We start from the raw sequence: 20678 nt of genomic DNA on the forward strand, positions 1-20678 counted from the left end.
CACTCAAGAATTTTACAAAATGAAATATTGCTAGAACCGGAAGTAGTGTATTTGACTAATGACGCCATGATTATTTATTTTTTTGTATCGCTCAAGACAAAAAGTATTAAAACGTCTTTTCCCCCTATTGCTGGGGGAGGAGTATAATGAGCAGGTGTGAGATAGGAGTTGAATAGTTAAGAGCGGGTAACTGGTTTTTATGAGAGTTGCCGAATAGTTGAGTAGGTTCGGTTGGGTTCCTTGAAGGTTTCAGTAAGAGACTTTGTTAATGGGAGCTGTGGATCTCGGTCTGGCCAGAAAAGCGTCTCATTTCTGCAAGCCCGCCAACCAACATTGAAGAAGGTTCTACTTATCAAAAATAATTTTAAAAAAATAACATTATCGTTCATAAATTGGTTGTGGGTTGTATTTTGCTTGGGATACGAATTATTTATTACATCATTACATGGAGGATCGGCAGACAACCATGACCCGACGGTACAATGAAGGATATGATCACGACGGGTGCGTACACACGATATATTGTCATATCTTTGCAGATTAATTATTTCTGGAAAAAATCTTGAAATATATTTGTTTAATTAAAGTAAAAAATTTGAGTAGAAATTGAAAAAAAAGCCATCCTTCACTACCAGAATTTTATATTCTCGTAGCATCCTCTGCATGTTACAATGATGTAGAAGGTTATTAAAAAAAACCCAGGATACTACATGAGTGTTTTCTTGAGATTTATGTTGCCTTTCTACAAAATACGAGATATCTTTTGAAAACATAGAGATTAATACTAACATGCACTAAAAGTAGTTGACACTGATGAGCATCTGTGCATACATTTTGATAACGACTGTATAAATAGAACTATTTTAAACTGATGCCGTTTTGAAATAAAAAAAACTGTCATGCAAGAAAAAGGTCATATAATGTATGCGAACAGTGGTGATTCGTCTGTATGCATTTTGAAATATTATTGCGCCTTATTTTCAATCGATATATCTCTCATAATAATGGTTTTATATTATGCATCGATCATCTTTATTTTACCTATTAAAATAGTCAACATTTCAAGTGTGAGGAAGTAATTATTTAACAATTTATACTAACGTGATAGAAATATGCTCAATATTAGGAATAGAACATGATTATAGAAAATAATAACATAATACAACTAAGATAACGTGATAAGCTTTCCATGAGGAACGTTACAATACGTCACAAGTTTTTAATCCAATTAGAGTTGTGCCTTGTATTGTAAAGGATAGTACGTTCCAAGTAAAAGATTATGCTCATTAATACATTAATTTTTTCTCTTACAAAACACAATTTCTCCGATCCATACAGAGCGGAAGACTGCAACCCTTATGTGCTTGCATTCAGTCTACCACCAATATAAAATTTATTATTGTTATATAGGCGGTTTATTGGTTACAGTTTTAATAAATGCATACCAAAGTATATACACGCGGCTATTCTTAGCCGTATTTCTTGGGGTCAAACAGACAACTTGTTAAGTCAACAAAGTTTATTTACATTTCACTGATAGCATATGACAAGAGAGAGTTTGGTTAGTGTATGAGTTTAGTAGTGTGGTGCTGGGTGGAAATGTCATTCACTATCGAGTCGATTGCTCTCTCTCTCTCTCTCTCTCTCCCTCCCTCTTCTGACTGCCCGTGTCTTTGTGTTATGTCTTATATTGACATCAAATCTAAACTTTTAGTCTGAATATTTATTGTTACTTAGGCATGCCCTGTCTTTGGTCGACATTTCATTTCATGTTAAAATATATGTCGTACCATTCGATCGGAATGTAGGGTTGACGACATCGCTTAGCAATCGGATTTAACATCTCGCTTTGCCCGGATCCTGAATTTGAGTGTATGCAATACATCTGATGTTTTCCCGGTGGTGTCTGTTATCTATGCAACGGTACCCCTTCCTTCCTCTCTCATAAGTATAGCAACTAAAATATATATAGTTATACATATATATGCGTGCGTGTAAAAAAAATATAAACATTTTCGATGTGCATCAAAATCATAAAAATGTCTAGAAAATTTTTTCACGCAAATTGATTAAAATGCTTTTCGATCAAACGACTATGGCTGATGGTAAAGTATTCATTTTTATTGGCTTTTGTATATATATATATATATATATATATATATATATATATATATATATATATATATAAAGAAGTTATATAATATACCAAAACTACATATACACTGAAAAAAACGTACCTAGCAAAATGCGTATCATAGTTAATTCACATATATAGCTATCTTTCTATGGCTATATTTTTAATGAGTTTTATATGTTCATACTCTAAAAAACATATCACAGAATAAGTCTTAAAATATTATATTTTATATCATTATTAATGTATTTATTCATTTACTCATTCATACTCACATATATATAATTTTTAAATTTGTATATTAGAAAAGCAATAGCGGGATTTTGTTTACATCTTTTATCGGGGAAGTAATGTTTTCTACTGGATAGCCACGTATTTAACAGCTGGCGTATTTTTAAATCTCTTAAATGGGTACATGTTAAACCCCATTTAAGTTGCATCCCCACGAATCAATATGAGGAAACACCACTGTATTCGAATATTATATATACCGATTATTTATTCTGAATTAAGTCAAGATTTCCATTAAAATAATGGCGCCTTGCCTTTCCTGAACTAAACACACACATTAGACACACAGTAAACATAGAACTGGCATACTGATCAAAGAAACGTATCTATTGCTACTTTTATGTATGTTAAAACATTTCTGTACAATAAATTTAATTAAAATAGAACAACATTTCATTTAATAACAACTGGATCAAAAAGCAACGTACGAAAAATATGATTTTTGTTAGTGGGTTATCTGGTATTATGGTGTTTCTTTTTGTATCATGTTTTTTATAATGTTAGTGTTGGTATTTTTGTATCATGTAAGCGTTAGTGTTTTAAATAATGTTTGTGTTGGTGTTTTTGTATCATGTAAGCAGTAGTGTTTTTTATCATGTTATTGTTAGTGATTTTTTGTATCATATTAGTGGTATCATGTTAGTGTTAATGGGGTGTTTTGTATTATGTTAGTGTTAGTGGAATTTTGTACCATATTACTGTTAGTGGAGTTTTGGTATCATGTTAATGTCAGTGATTTTTTTTGTATCATGTTAGTGAAATTTTCTTTCCGGTTTCTTTTTTAGTGCTTTTTATTTATTTTTTTTTTTTGTTAAAAAATAGACAAAAAAAAACCTGTAAACATTCTCTTTCACCATTTACTTTTCCTTCTAATTTTTTTCCACTGTCCAAACTTTCAACATGTTAGTGTTTGATTTAGGATAGATTAAACTGAAAGATAAATCTATCCACGCGCCCTTTTAGTTATTGGTGGAATTACGCATTCACAACATTTGTTTATTTTTACAACAATTGTTACACAAGTCGATATGAGTAACTCGAATTGTTTTCATGGTAATCAAGTTTATTTTCATGCGTATTTCCTGATATACGCTCAACAAGGACAGCCTTGATTGTCATCTTTTTATATAGTAGTATTAGTGTAGTGATGCGTTGAGAGATAGCAAAAGCTATGATATGTCGATTTAAATCACGTGAGTTAACGAGGGTATATTTTAAACAGTCAGCAATAGATATATGTCAGTGAAGTACAACGCTAGCCGCAAACGAAACGTGATAACGCGTTCTTTATAGCTATTCTGAATAAAGAAAAAATTAGTTTAGAATGTATGACACAACATACGCGTGTGTTTCTAGCTTTTAACGGAAATTAAAATGTTTGGTAACGCAAGAGCTCAATCCCAGGCATTACATTCTTCGAATAGGAAACGGAAAGGTTTATTTGGCGTTGTATGGAGTAATAGAATGCCGAAGTGACTATACACATCATATGTCTTGTATTGTACTTAAGCCCTTATTTTGGAGTGCTGGACTCCTATTTATTTTAAACAAACTTTATATCGGCTTTCTTCCTTATTAGGAAAGCGAGAAAATGAATTAAAATCAACTAGAAAGGGGATGATTGAATTGATAGACTAATAGTGTTACCATTCGACATTGTTTATCGTTCGTTCATTTATTCAGACAGTCCAGACACCATGCAGAAATAAATTCAAGATGGCGACTGGAATACGGTTCAACGCATGAATAATAGTATACTTTCATACTGAAATGGAAATGACAAATAACAACAAAAGAAATAGGAAATATAGAGTTAGATACTAATAGACGAATGTCAATAGCAAAATATCATTTGAATACCTGTACGCCTAAAAGTAATAAGAAAAAGAATTTTAGTGAATCAATGTTTGCTGAGGAGTAAAATTATATTGAAAATAATATTCAATACGTAAGGTTTTTAATATGTGAATAAGGACATATGAGAACGCTCTTAATTACCGAAAATCGTGAAAAACATTTAAAAAATAAAACGAACTAATAAGCTCACTTTCGAGCAATTCAATCAAAGTACACTATTTAAATGCATTTGATTTATGAAATATTTTAGAATGAGCAATAACAACTTCTTCTAGATAATAGCTATGTCAGATCGGATGTTTCCTCCATAATTTTTTTACGGAAAGTTACGGAAATTAACGACAGTGCAGACGATTCTAAACAAGACTTGTTATAACTCGTAAAGGATCATTGCAGCCGAAACACGCTTTTAGTCATCTTGTCATCCGAGTTTATCAAGGTCGAAGAATGCATAGATTATCAGAAAGAAAATAGGAGCCAGTTTGGTAAATACGATTGTTGCAAAATAAAAAAAAAAAACAAGGGCGGACAACTCCACAAAGAGATAACAATAATTAGATCCGTGTGTTTGGGAGTTCAACGAATAGTATGTGCGAAACATTTCACCAGTTTTATAGTTGCGTTTACTTTACTCAATACCACACACGGTTATATATTGCATTGTTTTGCTGATTGAAACAATTTCTTATACAAGCAAATATGTGTTTCCTCTTTTAGAAAGAATGATATCTGGATGAACGTAATTATATTACGCTTACCCTCCCAAAAGAGTAGGTAATATCTTTGAAAATAGTTAACAGAGCAGATAACTCCACAAAAAGGAAGTACTGCTGTGAAAGATGGTAAAATTACCGGAGAACAGCTACTACACTATGCCTTGAATTGAGCATTGGAAGACAGTATATCAGTATGAAATAATAAACTGAATTGAACATTCAAGATCGTACAATAGTAAAATGATAGAAAAATAGTATGGGTTGGCTTAAGACAGGCAGATACCAAATCTCCATTACTAATAAATATGTTTTTTCTTCTTTTGCTTTCTTTTATTTGGATATTGAATTTGTTCTATTTGAAGGCATTTATTTGTTGTATTTCATATTTCCTTGTTTCAATGCTAATATTAGTATCTTGTAGCATTGATAATTAAGGAAGTCGAGTTGTAAAATCCCATCAAGCTAACTCAGTGATTCTCTTCAATGCATAAATTTTCATATGCATATATGTATGCATAAATGCATGCATATATGCATATGCATCATATTTAAGCGTATTTTACGACCGCCCTCCCCTCGCTAGTAATGTACATTTTAAAGAAAATCAGCAATAAATGTTTGCAAATAAAAATGTTTTGGGCGATATAGAATTTTGTTCCTTAAATAGCAAAGGTATTACTTTATGCTATATTATGTATGCATGTATCTATCTATGTATCTATGTATCTATGTATCTATCTATATATCTATAGATATAGATATAGAGAGAGATACATGCATACATATATATATATTTACATTATGCTATATTAATATATATATGTATGTATTTATATATATATATATATATATATATATATATATATATATATATATATATCCTGAAAATCAATATATAAATGTTCTGTATATGACATTACCAAGGTGCTATTGAAAACAATGCCTTACAAAAACATGATACAACGTTTTCGACTAAAATTTTACGAGGAACACAATGGTGGTATGCATTTTGTATTAGTTTCGTTTCACAATAACATCGAAGGATTTTTTTTTTAAGACAAAAAATCCATCCAAAGAGAAGCATTTTCTTTTTTTTTTCTTCTGAAAATGATAAAAATTTAACATTCAAAATAAAAAGTATAATATGCTGTTCAAGGCTGCGAGCGGGAATACATGGAGGTCTTCGTGCATTCCCAACCAACACCAGAATACTAACTCGCATAACATAAAGAGACATAAATTAATTAATTAATTAATTAATGATGATCTATAACATGAACGGATATTTTGTATGTCCAGGTTGTAGCTTTTCCAAAATGCTGGGTCTTCCGGATGACATTTAAATAGAACCATACAGCGTGAATGTGAGATGATAACTTGATCTATCGCAGACGTCTATACAAACCTCTTTATCACTAGAAATCTCTGTAGTGACAACAAAACGTCAGAGACACGCCACTTCCACCTAACAAAATGGTCTGCATGCGGCGGTGAATCTTAAAAATCTGACATCTGTGTATTTTGCATTTTAAACATACAGTCACGTTTTATTCATTGTATTTGATTTTTATCATTTTTGTAGGTTTAAAATACAAAATTCGTATCGACCAGATTTTCAAAGTACATCGGCGAGTGTGGGACACTTTCTCAGGAGAAAATGGCTTGTCTTTGGCGTCATGCTCTTTCACCACAAGTTATTATTATTTTTTTTTTAAGTAAAATTCCTTCTATATAAGTGCAGCGCCTCGTTTCCTTATAATTTGTTATTTTTAATTTCCGTAATTTTCCGTAAACAATCTACAGGAATATCCGTTGGGCACTAAGTTTTACTCTGCAGAAGTATTCTAAATTTAAAAAAAAAATGGGCACACATCGGGATACAAAATTGCAAACTAAGCTCCCTGCCAGCAAAATAGAATAAAATTATGTAGGAATAAATTTATGAACCACTGGGAAAAAAGCAAAAGCTATCCCTGGAAAAGATCGACTAGCTCATAGTTTTAGTCAATCGTGGAAGTTGTTTAAATAGCATCACACTAAAACGTTTGATCTATATCTTTTCAGAATAAAACAAAAACGCAATTAAAACGAACTGACAGACAACAAAAATCGCAACATTTCTAAGTCGTGACGTCATGCGTTTTGAATTCAGTTGTTAGTCTTCAGCAGATTGTCAGCCAATTCGGACACAACCTTCCAGGCGAAATCGATATCGTGATTCTTAGTTCGGGTCGTACAGACGGATAGACGCAGGAAGAAAGTTCCGTCTACGTTGGAAGGTACCATGTGGATTCGGCCATCGTCGTTTATATTTTTAATTAACTTTTCATTAATTTCGTTGCTGCCCTGGATAAAACAAAAAAACACCAAAATAAATAAAAATCAATTTAACGTTTCTGGATTTTTGATATGAGGATTGGTTATTCGTAATATTTGGATTCATCGGACTACTGTTCTTATCTTGAGTGTTATTTTAACAACGTTTCGGTCGATGTAACCTCTGCAGGGCCCCGTGGCGCAGTGGTTAGAGTACTTGGAAAAATCAATTATAAAAAGTGATATTCTCCTGAACGTTGAAGGTTCAATCCTTAGTGTGTGCGACCGAAAAATTTAATTGCAAATTACTTAGGATCTCTATCCAGTTATGGCTGATGGAACAAGAGCATGCTACCTCCGTGAAGTAAATTAAGGGTTCCCTTCTAAATTCCGTTCAAATTCCCGAGTTCAGCAGAAACATTCCCGAGTTCGACAAGATATAGCTGAAAAAGTTCGGATGTTACATCGACCGAAACGTTTAGAAAATCACACTCAAGATAGGAACAGTAGTCCGATGAATACAAATAAGATGAAATCAACTTAAGTACACTTTTGCCATACAAATGATTCTGGCAACAGCAAGAAATACAATTTTCTAATGACTTTTAATTTCTGTTCGATTAAAAAACCACCAAATTCAAACACATAAAAGTTTAATCTTAAACGTTTTAAACTATTAAATCCAATATAGCGATTTGACAAAGTTCGGTTGGTTAGAGTGCTTCGTTTTACAGAATATCAGCTCTTTTCAAGTTATTAGCGTTAATTGGGCTGGTAAACAGCAAAACAAAATAAACGAAATACAATACGCAAAAGTCCAGCTAGAATTCGTCACTGACAACTTTCTCTCTCAACTTCCAGCACTGCCTCTGCCAACAGACATTTTATCAGAAAACTGACCCCACCCATTTGCATACATGTGCCGTGGAAGATGAGATTCCACGAGACTACACCTTATAAATCCATGGCTGCCATCTTTAATTTCTCTTTCTCTCAGATCCCATGCGAAGGTAAGTTGTATGACCGCACGACACACACACACGGGGACGCTTTCCTCTTTGATTATTACATTCAACTCTACAGTTATTTAATACCGAATCAAACAATTTTGAAAAAACAAAACTTTTATGCTTCAAGTTATTTATATCTTCAAATAGTTTTTAATGATGTTTGGTTTCGTTGTTTTGTTTTATGTCATATCAATCCTGATTTTGAGTTAACATTGCCATTATGTTCGTTTTCTCTTTCTCATTGTGTGGCTCACTCTTCTTTCCTGTTGGATTGCCGACTCCATGCTCTTTAATTTTAACTATGTTTCATAACCCTTTGCACGGAGGACTACACGGAATACAAGCCTAACATTCTATTTGCCTTAACCCAACTGAAGTTAGCTAAGAACCTTCATACCGCAAGGTCGAATATCTAAAGGGAATCATTCGGGTGGCGCATCTTCGGTGGTAAAATCCCTTACGCTTCAACGAAACCCGGTACACGCACTAACCATAAGTCCTAGTGCTAGAGCCAAAGTTAATTCTGTGCTCCGACATCGGATCGAGGATGTAATAAAGCTTTTCGGATTATTTAATACCGAATCCATTAATTTTGGAACAAGTTTTATGCTTCAATATCTTTATATATTCAAATATTTTCCGATGGCGTTTGGTTGTTTTGCGGACGAAAATTATATTTTTTAGTTCTTTTATTTTGCAGAAAATGTTTGGGTTTTGCAAAGGAAAATAAAAGCAAAAACAACCATATCAATATTTGATATATTTAGGACATGAAGCCGATATCTTCAGATAGCCTGATCTAGTAACAATAGGGCCTGGGCAAGAATACATCAAACTTTCATAATTACGGATGGCCAAATAATAATAATAATAATAATAATAATAATAATAATAATGTGTCCCAACGACCTCTGGTGGTCGAACTGCAAGTTGTTTGGGTTACGATCGGGGGGGGGGCAATACCTGATCCTGAGGTCATCTCCCAGGGATGCCCGTCGTGAAAACAGCTCGATAGAAATTCACCTCGATAAGCGATTACGTGCGATTGGCACTGGACCAATCAGAAGAGAAGGGGATATGTCATAACAATCTCCGATTGGCTAGTTTTAACTTGGGAGCTCCATTCCTCCACCCATCACCGCATTATATATGCTTATGCGCGATTAATTTCAGACAGTTGATAGAGAGTTAAGAGAAGGCAGTTGAGAAAACAGCTGACAGAGAGTTGAACAGATTTGAGCTGAGAAGAGATCTTGAAGTTCCTGACCGCTGCAAATTACGCCGACGTTGAATCAGGCCGTCAACTTTTCTCTCGCAAACAGAAAGAACTCTGGTTAAATACTTTTGCCATATATGGTATTTACTCAGTTATAAAAATTAGATTTGTGGTTTACTAAAACCCTCTACTGCGGTTAATGTACTGCTTTAACACTACTGCTGACAAAAGCCCCCCCCCGCATACCTCGTATCTGCACACTGTTAGTAACAAAATAAAAAAGAAAGAAAAGACGATTTTCCTTAATGTGTCTGGCATTACTCCACCACTAACGAGAGTTACGATATACGAAAATATAATTCGGAATTATGGGTGACTGTTTCTCTTGGTGAAAGCACTGTAGTCGACACGTGTTAAACTGTAGACTTTGAAGTGATTCAATTTCAACTGCCTATAAAGTTATCTTTGTACAGTGATATTATATTAGAACTTTGCAGTTATATATTTCTGTTAATATACTTTTATAAAAAGAAAATCAACCACTGGAGTTTTAACTTATTGCTTCTGCGAAGTTGTTAATATTGCTACCGGACGGTCAACTTGAGTTATTTTTCAAGGGACATCTATCGGAAGAGGAATACTTACCTCAGCGCCGGTAAAGGGCTGTGGCCCGCGGATCAACAAAAAGCAATCACAACGTGACGTGTGGCCACACCTATGTCCCTAGATTGGCGGACTTTTCTTGATGAAATAGAATAACCAGAATCCCTCATCCAACCCTGTCCCTGTGTAGATGATCAAGGCCAAACTCTCGTGTTATGGGAATTGTTCTAGGTGACCAGAATAACTGTTTAACTTGGGGGGGGGGGGGCATTCAATGATCGGAAAAGTCCAAAACAAACTCCTATACAGCTTATCTCCGGTTAGTAATGTTAGGTTATTATTATTATTATTATTATTATTATTATTATTATTATTATTATTATTATAAATAATAATAAATAATAATAATAATACTAACAATATTAATAATAATAATAAATAATAATAATAATAATAATAAATAATAATAATAATAATAAATAATAATAATAATTATTATTATTATAATAATAGCAATAACAATAATAACAATAATAATAATAATAATAAATAATAATAACAATAATAATAATAATAATAATAATAATAAATAATTATTATTATAATAATTATAATAATAATAACAATAACAATAATAATGATAAATAATAATAATAATTATAATTATAATAATTATAATTATAATAATAATAATAATAATAAATAATGACAAATTACGATAAACATAATCAAAGAATTAATAAAAAATGATAAATATAATAAATATTAATAAATGATAAATAATAAATAACGATACATAATAACAATAGATAATCAAAATGATGATGATGATGATGATGATGATGATGATGATGATGATGATGATGATGATGATGATGATGATGATGAAAAAGTAGAATATAAAATAGAAATTTACGTAACTGGCTTTAAAACGTTCCTTCCTGATGCGTTAGAAAAGAATACTCTGAGAATAAGAACTAATGAAACCGAAAAAAGAGTATAATTAAAAAAAAGGAAAAATTTTAAGGTATATCAAAAATATATATATATATTATTGGTAGCGTTGGTTTAGTTTTGTTAGACTGTGTAAATGTTAGAAAGGTCTAACGAAATATAAATTTTCTTAGTTTATTAAGTCTTTGTGTAACAAATAAAAAGAAGTTTGAATCGTTTTTATATAAAAATTAATTGGAAATCCTTATTTACTTATCTCGCTACAAGACCAAAGTTCAGCACAAGGTTAGTTTTTACTATGGTTAGTTTTTACTATGGGGAAATCTTCGTAAAAAGGAATTCTGAATATCGACTAAAATAACAAACAATGTCTAAAGTTGCATTCTTCATTGACCGAGGTCTGAAAAGATGAAGAATAGCCAGGTAAAAGATTTTGTGTTTCGGGTGATTGCGGTTCATGCGCCCAGCACCGCTCGTGAGAGGATCTCATTCTTCAGTCAGCTCGATGCGTTTGTAGATTGTCGGAAGCGGGTAGTGCTAATGGGGGGTTGGAATGCTATCTTAGACCCCGAGATAGATAAGGTAGGAGGCGAAGCTAGAGGGTCGGAGATGTGCGAGTCCAGCCTGGCTGATTTGATGGCTAGATGCGGTCTGGTCAACAGGTTTCGGGTCGAACATCCGGGGCGGGAGATGTGGATGTGGACCAATAGTGTTTCCTCCAATCCAAACACTTACTTGAACAGGATGTTAGTTAGGAGAGGCGAAGTAGACTTCTTATCTTGTCCCACGTTCACTTGGCTAGGCCAGATGCACCATAAACTAGTTATGGCCCGGCTGAAGCTAGGAAATAGGCCTAAGTTAGTGGCTCACTGGAAATTAAACACCCCCCTTCTGGCGATACAAGACTTCCAAGACAAGCTAATATAATTAATTCAAAAAGCACTAGTGGTGGCGGTTATCGGGAGTAAGTGGTGCGTAGGTCTAAAAACCAAAATTAGAACCTTCTCCGTCAAGTATGCTCCGTGCCTCGCACTAGATAAGGCTAAGACGAAGAAGCTAGAACAGAAATTAGCCCGGGCTACAGGGGAGGGTGATAGGGTTAGTCAGGAACTAGCTAAGCAGGACCTTCTGCGTGAGAATAGTGAGCGTTATGAAGGTCAAGTAGTCAGAGCTAGGCTTAGAAAGATAGGCAATGAAGCAGTCAACTCCAACACTGACGCGCGTCGTGAAATTTCTAGGCGTGGCTCAGACAAGTACATTGCAAAGGTAAGACATCCGGATGGACGCACCCTGGAATCGACTCGGGAGATCTGCAAAGGTTTTCGAGAAGATTTCGAAGAGCGTTTTACACAGCAGCCCGATCTTCCACTCCTTGAGTTTAGCGACTATTTGGCTGACTCTTCTCGCCTGGAAGCGGCTAGAGCGGTTAGTTGCGAGGACCGGGTGACGGAGCGGGAGGTTTTTACTGCGCTGAAGCAGGTCAGCTGTGACAGATCGTCGGGACTCGATGGTCTGCCATACGAACTGTATTTGAGGCTGTCGCCTATATTTCTGCATCTTCTGACGGATGTGTTCAACCATTGATTTGCTCATGGATCCATCCCAGGGCAAGTCACCAAGGGAGTGATCACATTGCTCAGGAAAGGTGACGGGCATGGTGGGGAAGAGTTAGACGATTACAGGCCCATAACTCTGCTAAACACAGAGTTGAAGATTTTGGCCAAGGTCCTGTCGAATCGGCTGCAGGTTGTTATAGGCGAGTTGGTTGAACCGGAACAGAACTACGCTGTGAAGGGGAGATCGATTCAGAACAACTTGCACCTGATACGCACGATCCTAGAGGGAGGGATAGATGACGACACGGAAGCTGTGCTGATAAACTTAGATCAGTCCAAAGCTTTCGATAGGTTCGACCATCGTTTCTTGGCATCTGCCTTAGAGGCCGCCGGTTTACAACCGGACTTCTGCAAGTGGATCTCCGTCATGTATCGACAGCCCACAGCCGTCGTGCAAGTCAACAGAAAGCGCTCGAAACCCTTTGTTATCTCTCGGTCAGTTTGTCAGGGTTGTCCACTGTCGCCCCTGCTCTATGTCCTGGCTTTGGAATCCCTGCTCCGCAAGCTGATACGTGGGGAGGCAAATTCGGCCCTATGCGGAATTGCAATACTCGGTGGCTCAGCCGCCAAGGTATTCGCGTTCGCCGATGATGTCACGGTCTTTGTGTCGAGCTTCAGAGACATCGTGATCGTGTCGGAGGCGCTCGCTCAGTACGAAAGAATTACAGGGATCAAGATAAACCGCAGCAAGCTGGTAGGACAGCGATTGGGCGCCTGGAGTGGCAACGCCAACCTCCCGGTACCCTTCAGCTGGACGGTGGCCCGGTTCGAATCCTCAGCATGTGGTTTGGACCGGGTCTCCAGCTTGACAAAAATTTGTTGGAGGTACGGTCAAAGGTGGAGGCTGCAGTCAATTCGTGGCTTCCTAGGAAACTTTCCTTAAAGGGTAGAGCTGAGGCGTGCGCCACTTACGTCTTTACTATCATCCTTTACCGACTGGCCGTCCTTCCCCTGCCTGCACAACACCTATCAACTCTCGTCAAACTCTTGTCCTTGCTTCTTTGGGACAGAGGAAGACACTGGGTGAGCAGACAGGTCTGTATTCAATGTCCGAGTGAGGGAGGCTTGGGAATGCGTGACTTGAAGTGTCATCGAGACGTGAGAGGTTGGCCTTCCTGAGCCACTATATGCAAGATGACAAACTGTTGCACCTCGTAGTGACTGCCGCCTTCCTTGACCTCGTTCTCGACCCTTCTATCGAGAGCCATCATGAAAGATCTACATGAAAGAGTGCAGAGCCGCGCTAAAACGACTACCAAGGTCCAGCGGCCTTGTGACTACTATCCATAGGGAACTCCACAGGGATCTAGTGAGGGGGGCCGCCGACCACCTACCATGCACGCATTTGGGTTGGCAGCAGAGTGAGATCCGCTCCGCGTGGAGCTGGGCGCCAGGTTCGAGTCATCTGAACAATTCGGAGTTCTCTTTGACCTGGCGATTGGCCCAAAATGCACTTCCACTCAACAACATAAAATGCAGTTCCGGGTTTTTGGAGTCGCCTGATTGTCCCCGTTGTGGGACAATGGCTGTAGAAACGACTGATCACGCTTTCTTCGATTGTCACGAACTCCGCCGGTACTGGTCGTATGTCAGCAAAGTGACGGCTCGCATCGAGCCGGAGCATCCTCGCCCAATTATCGTATCCAATCGTATCCAATGTCGTGGACAACGTGAGGCCGCCATGGGACCGGGAAAGACAAATGGTCTACGTTATAATCCTGGCCGCGGCGAGAATGGTGATTTGGATGTCGCGTCTGCAAGGTTACCGAAGGGGGTGTTGCCTTTTTCTGATCAGGATCTGATCGCTTTCTTTAAACACCAACTACAGGTGAAGATCAGATGTGATAGAAGAAGGCTGCATCGCGTGGCATTTGACAGAAGATGGATACATGTAGCAAGTCTGTGTGTACGAAGAGGAGCCAAATTTGAATACGTATTCCCCGCCTAGGTGTTGAACGCACAGTCCATAAAGTAAAATTAAACAAGTAGCCTCTCAGCTAGCTGAGTGTGTGTTCTATCCCTCCCCGATTAGGAAGCCTCCAAGATACCCACCCCCTCCTACTTGCAATTTTTGTTTTCATACCTTCCTCTAAATTTCACCCATCTTGGAGAGAAAGAAATACAAACTAACCTCCATCCCTTACCCACAAAATGTTATTTTCTCTATTCACCCACATCTAGAGAGCATCCCCACTTAGAGAGTGACCCGCAGAAGGGAGGTTCCTTTTACAAACCTAGTGAAACGGGCAGTTGGGAGGGTCCTACTAATCACCCCCCCCTTTATTTTCCCGCCCTCGACACAAATGAATTATTGTACCATTTTTATTGTTATCTTTTTTTGTTTTTACACGTCAATAAAAATTGGGAGTTAAGTAGGACATCCCTCAGTGTGAAAGGGTGAATGCGGTATTATGGTGAAAGAAGATACTAGCTGGGAGAAACTTTTGATTTTGTTTAGTTCTGGAGTGACAAGGATGATCAACGATAATAATCCTCCCTTTTGAGTTGGCCATGTGCCTAAGTTTTTTGTTCATTGTTGATTTTCAATGAATTTTTAACATAAATAAAGGATTTAATATCTCAAAGTGTAGTATCTGTTCCGGCAGATACCGCAAGCAAAGACCATATGTGGAGGTAACCCTTCATACCAATTGGTCAATGTAGAGGCAACCCTTCATACCAATTGTCACTATCCAGCTCCCCTACTCCCCTGGGAGTTGGTCCCCATTTCCCCTTCACTCCTCACATTAAAAATCAGCCTTGTGCCTAATTTGCTCGGTGGGGGAGCAAGTAAACACCCTTTTGGCCAAGATCAAAGTGTAGTATATGTTCTTACTACATACTGTACTTATGTTTGTACGTTTGTGATATAAAGTGGGGTATCACTTTTCTGTATTTATTTAATGTAAATGATCACCCACTTTACAACCAGTCAGTGTTCAAAGCCAGTCAAGTCATTCTCCAGATTATGTAAGTTGTTTTTTTAAGGATTCCAGTTATTTTTAAGCATTCAAGTCATTCTTACGGTCATTCAATTCATCCTTAAGTTCATTAAAGTCACTCTAAGTCATTTACTTTTTATTTATTTAAGTCATTTCAGCCCATTTTTCGGTCATTTTAGTTTATCTTTAAGAATTTCATGTCAATCCTACATTCGCACATTCATTCATTACACGAGAGCACGCGGCTAATGGCTATCGGCCTTGTTACATTTACATTTTAGTACGCCTATATATGAATTTAAGGAATTCTACAAACGTGTATAAGTTTAGTATTTTCCCGGTTACAAGTGCACCTAGTCCATCCGTTTTATAATGCCACATTCCCAGCCCTACTTAATAATTAAAGTTGATTCTTGCAATTCCTTTTATTTTGTAACTATTGATCCTAATCAGTGGCCCGCAGAGGCCTGGTGATATCTTGGTGATGCCCGGGGCCAACTTCCTGATTGTATGACCGAAACATTCAAGAAAATAATCTATTACTGAGAACTATTATGAGAACCGAAAAAACTTGAATATGATTGATGCCCGGAGTTAACTCTATGTTTCATGTCTTTACACTATTGGCAATGACAGATCACTGTTCTCTTTGCATTCTTTTATTTATTATTTTTAGAAATAAAGAATGGCAATCACAAAAAGGAGACATTTTTAAAGAGTTGAAAAATAAATTAAGAATAGTGCAAAAACATTGTCAGTTACTGACCTTTAACCGGAAGCAGACAAGCGCCATGATGACTTCGCCGAAAATTTCAAATCTTGGATCTTTTCTGATGTAATCTTCGAATTTATGAGCGAGTTTTATATCCTGTAAGAATGTGAGTGAATATATCAGACAGAATGAAAGGAATCAGATAATCGATAATCAATGATGGATAAACCAGCTTCATCTGATAATGATAAATTTACTTGTTAATGAGGGGGAGGTGGCGGTCGTGAAATGGTTAACGATACTGACTGACAAACTGAGTGTGGGAAGGTCGAATCCAGTTTCACTTAGGGTGTTAGCAACCTTAATGTGGTTTCTCACGTAAATACTCGATGTATTTCTAGAAAAAATTCAAACTAGAAAAATATTGGAGAAAACCAATGCCGACAATATAACCATCTGATTCATAAAAAAATAATGAATGACTTGATAGTGAACCTTATTCAAATACGAATATTAACTAGTCGAAATTAAATATTTATTTTAAATAGGGATTGACTAAACTGGACCATAATGTCGATTTTCCTGTGTTTGTTTTTAAGGGGGGGGGGTTCGAACTTGTGAACTGGATCCGATACTACAATATTGAAGCTGTTGGTGTGTGTATGTTTTTCTGCGATGTGTTGAAGCGTAAGCATGTGAATGTGCGGCGGTATGTGTGTGTTGTGTTGTGTTGTGTTGTGTTGTGTTGTGTGTGTGTGTGTGTGTGTGTGTGTGTGTGTGTGTGTGTGTGCGTGTGTGTGTGTGTGTGTGTGTGTGTGTGTGTGTGTGTGTGTGTGTAACATTGGCAGTTAAGGTTAGGGATGACGTATTGTAAAAATCCGATCGGTTAATTTGATATGTGTAACATAGTAGTTTAAACGCGCTAAAGATAATTTCAAGAAATTAGCTTTTAATTGGAACTTAAGTGAGACACTAACGTATTTAAAGTACTAGATAAAGAAGAAAATTGTAGTTAGAGACTGGGTTCAGATTAGTTAATAACTTAATATGATATATTTAAGTCTATTTTGTTTTACTGTCTTCAAGGGGGCTTCTCCTCAACTAATTAAATATTACCGTCGACTCGAAACTGAGAGAGATTTATAGTCTTATCAATGATGTAGTTAGATCCGAAGTAGGAACAGAGGATACAAACTGTAAGGTCGCATTTTTGATGAATCAAGTTATATGAATGCATTAGGTCAACATTGGATTCTGTCCGTCCTAATGCCTGTATGAGATTCATTATACGGTATAATCACGTTGACATACCGGTTCTCGTCAGATCACCGAAGTTAAGCAACGTTGAGCATAGCTAGTACCAGATGGGTGACCATTTGGGAATTCTAGGCACTGTATGTGCTCTCCGCTTATCTCGGCATTGTTCCCAGTCGTCCTGAACCTCTACTTGCCACTGGTATTTAACAACGCTGATTCAAAAGTGGTGTGGTTGAGATTGCGCAACTCATTGCTGCAAAAATTCCATGCGCATGCACCCTTACAATTGTTATCCATAGTCTGTCAAGACTGAAGGAAGTTACCATAAAATTTATGAATTATTAATCAAACGACGTTTAAGTAAAAAAAATATTAACTTATTGATTCTATAAACGTTGGTTGCTTTATCATCTGTTAACTCTTAAGTTTCTAAATGCAACCATTATAATTTCATTTTCTCATTTTCTAATGTGAGTAAAACGTTATTTCGACCTTCTATATGTTTGATTTAGTCTCACCTACTAATTTAGCTTACTATTACAAAATACCAACCCTCGCATCTCATGGGATTTTCTCTGACCCATCACAAGTGCAATCCAGTTTATTATGTATCAATAAGTATTCTAATAAAATTAATTTCTCTAATGATTTGATTCAAGAATTTGTTGATAGAAAGCAATATCAAATAAAAACAAGTTTTCTTTATATTCGTAGTCCAACAATATTGATAATGAGAAAAATGTAAAAGAAAAGTGGCCGACTGTAGTTGAAAGTGACCCGAAAACTGCCTTTACATCGTCTACTACAGATATTTTTATATTACTTCATTTACCCTTGATACTCATCTTAAATTGCTGGATATTTTTAACAAGCAAACATCAAATAGTATTTAAGAGTCTGAAGCATAGTCCTATATGCCAACACTCTTACTATTATTACAAATGTACTAATCTACACAAATTTGGTTGATTAAAAAATATAAGGAAACATTAATCATTGTATTTGTTGGATTTTGTAGACGATAAACCTAATGTGTGCACAGTTATACATATGTGAAAAGTGTCATTTTTTAGGAAAGAGGGATTCAAGTCATCCTAAGTGGAAAACCAAAGTTTTCTGTTATTACAAGCTTTTGCTTGTTGTAAATAACCATAATTCCTCATTCTTGTTGGATTCAGATAAAAGAATTAACGAAGGAAATTTCTTATATTCATAAAACTTGCAATCTTTGGTTATTTTGGGAGATTTAACGTCCATGAATAGAAACCAGGTTTCTGCGTTAATGCTAAACAATGTCAATGAAAATGTACCAACTTTGAGAAAATCGAATTAGCAAAAAGTTCGCACATGCATGGAGTATGATTGCAACATCTCACTCACTTACTCACTCTCTATCTCTATCTATCTCTTTATCTCTTTCTTTCTCTCTCTCTCTCTCTCTCTCTCTCTCTCCTGAGCAGAATATCTTTCTCATCGTCGCAATCTTGCATCCATGTCCTGTTTTACAAGTACATCAAAGAACTAATGAACTCATAGCATGTGTGCTCCCCTCAGCGTACATACTCCTGACTAACTAGCAGCAAAATCTCACCCATTCACTGTTGATGACTTTTGATGCCAAAACGTTTTCTACTTCATCAAAGTACTTCTCCTGAATAGTTTTCCCCTCTGAGACTGCTAAACTGTGGAGTTCCCTCCCTTGTTCTTACTTTCCCGACTTTACTGACATACAGACGTTTTAATGCAATGTGAGTAGACATTTCGCTACTCAACTCCCCACAATTGCTTGTTATACGGAATTCTAAATAGTAACCCTTTACAACCAAGTGGCAATACGCCTTGTTTGGAGTGAACAAGAGTACTAAAAACATGTAATCTACAACCAATACCGGAGAATGAAACATGTCTTACTTACCTCTCTAATTATATCCTGAAGGCCTTTAACGCCAAATAATCTCAAGACAAACCAAAGTTTCAAAGATCGGAATCGTCGGCCTAACGGAACGTGCCAATGCTGCGAAAAGAAAAATACATGCAACTACATAGCTCGTAGATGTGTACTCAGAAAAGAGAAGTACATAAAAAAGCATCATATACTCATAACGTGATTATATCATAAAAATTTTATGCAGGTTTATCAAACGTGTTAAATAGTAGAAGAAAAATATATTTAAATTAAACACATTCGTATTTTATTTTTAATAAATAACGGTTTTCTACACATTTGCAAAATCTGTTTCGGTCAAAGTTTTGATAGCCAGACCTCTCCGTAGAAACATTTTTCTTTGCGATAAATGGTTTTTAAATGTGTAAAAAATACGTTGGCCTAGAGATATATCGCTATCAACACTTGTGGTCGAAAGAGGTTTTGCAAATATATAGCCAAATAATGTTTGTATAAGTAACAATTTTATACCTATGAAACAGATATATTGAATTATCAAATATAGTTAGTAAAAGTTTATGTTAATCTTGAAATATCAAATTAGCAAAGCTACATTATATAATCATCAATATATAGTTATTAACAATTTTTATTATATTGATCTTTAATTATATTAAATAAACGTTTCATAATTATATGTCACTATATTTAATAACAGTAGCATAATATTAATATTTAAATATAGTTTATCAAAGATTTATAATAGCAATCTAAAATATAGTTAATCGAGGTTTAATTATGTCAATATTTAAATAGTTAATATTTAATATAAAATAATGTTTTAGTATTTAGATATATTTAAAAAGTTTTATTATATTAATATCTAAAAATAGTTGATGATTGTTATTATATAAATATTTAAGTGTACGTAATAAAGAATATGATTATATGTTCATTATTTAATACAGCTTTATTAAATAGAAATTATAAATATGTATATGTATATATATATAAGTTTTATTATATTAATATTTAGATAGATTTGATAAAACATTTGTTATATCTATATTTAAATATATTTTATAAACGTTCTACTATATTAATGTTCAAACATATTTTATTAAATTTTTATTATATAAATATTAAATATATTTATTAAATACAAGTTT

The 20678-nt window shown here is 35.5% G+C and overlaps 1 protein-coding gene and 1 pseudogene across 1 annotated transcript in view; one reads left to right on the forward strand and one right to left on the reverse strand.

Moving 5' to 3' along the window:
- Positions 1–6081: 6081 nt before the first annotated feature.
- LOC145303599 (aromatic-L-amino-acid decarboxylase-like) overlaps positions 6082–20678 on the reverse strand; it is a 159078-nt gene continuing 144481 nt past the window's right edge. The window contains exons 11-13 of the mRNA XM_080145152.1: positions 19540–19638; positions 16422–16523; positions 6082–7344 (exon numbers count right to left, since the gene is read on the reverse strand). Of these exons, the coding sequence (XP_080001278.1) occupies positions 7147–7344; positions 16422–16523; positions 19540–19638 (399 nt within the window). The 3' untranslated portion in view covers positions 6082–7146. The remainder of the gene's footprint in view (positions 7345–16421; positions 16524–19539; positions 19639–20678) is intronic.
- LOC145240632 (5S ribosomal RNA) lies at positions 17652–17768 on the forward strand (annotated as a pseudogene).

The sequence above is a fragment of the Euprymna scolopes genome, chromosome 19 (genome assembly GCF_053919585.1).
Source record: "Euprymna scolopes isolate OS-2025 chromosome 19, ASM5391958v1, whole genome shotgun sequence".
NCBI classification, from domain to species: domain Eukaryota; kingdom Metazoa; phylum Mollusca; class Cephalopoda; order Sepiida; family Sepiolidae; genus Euprymna; species Euprymna scolopes.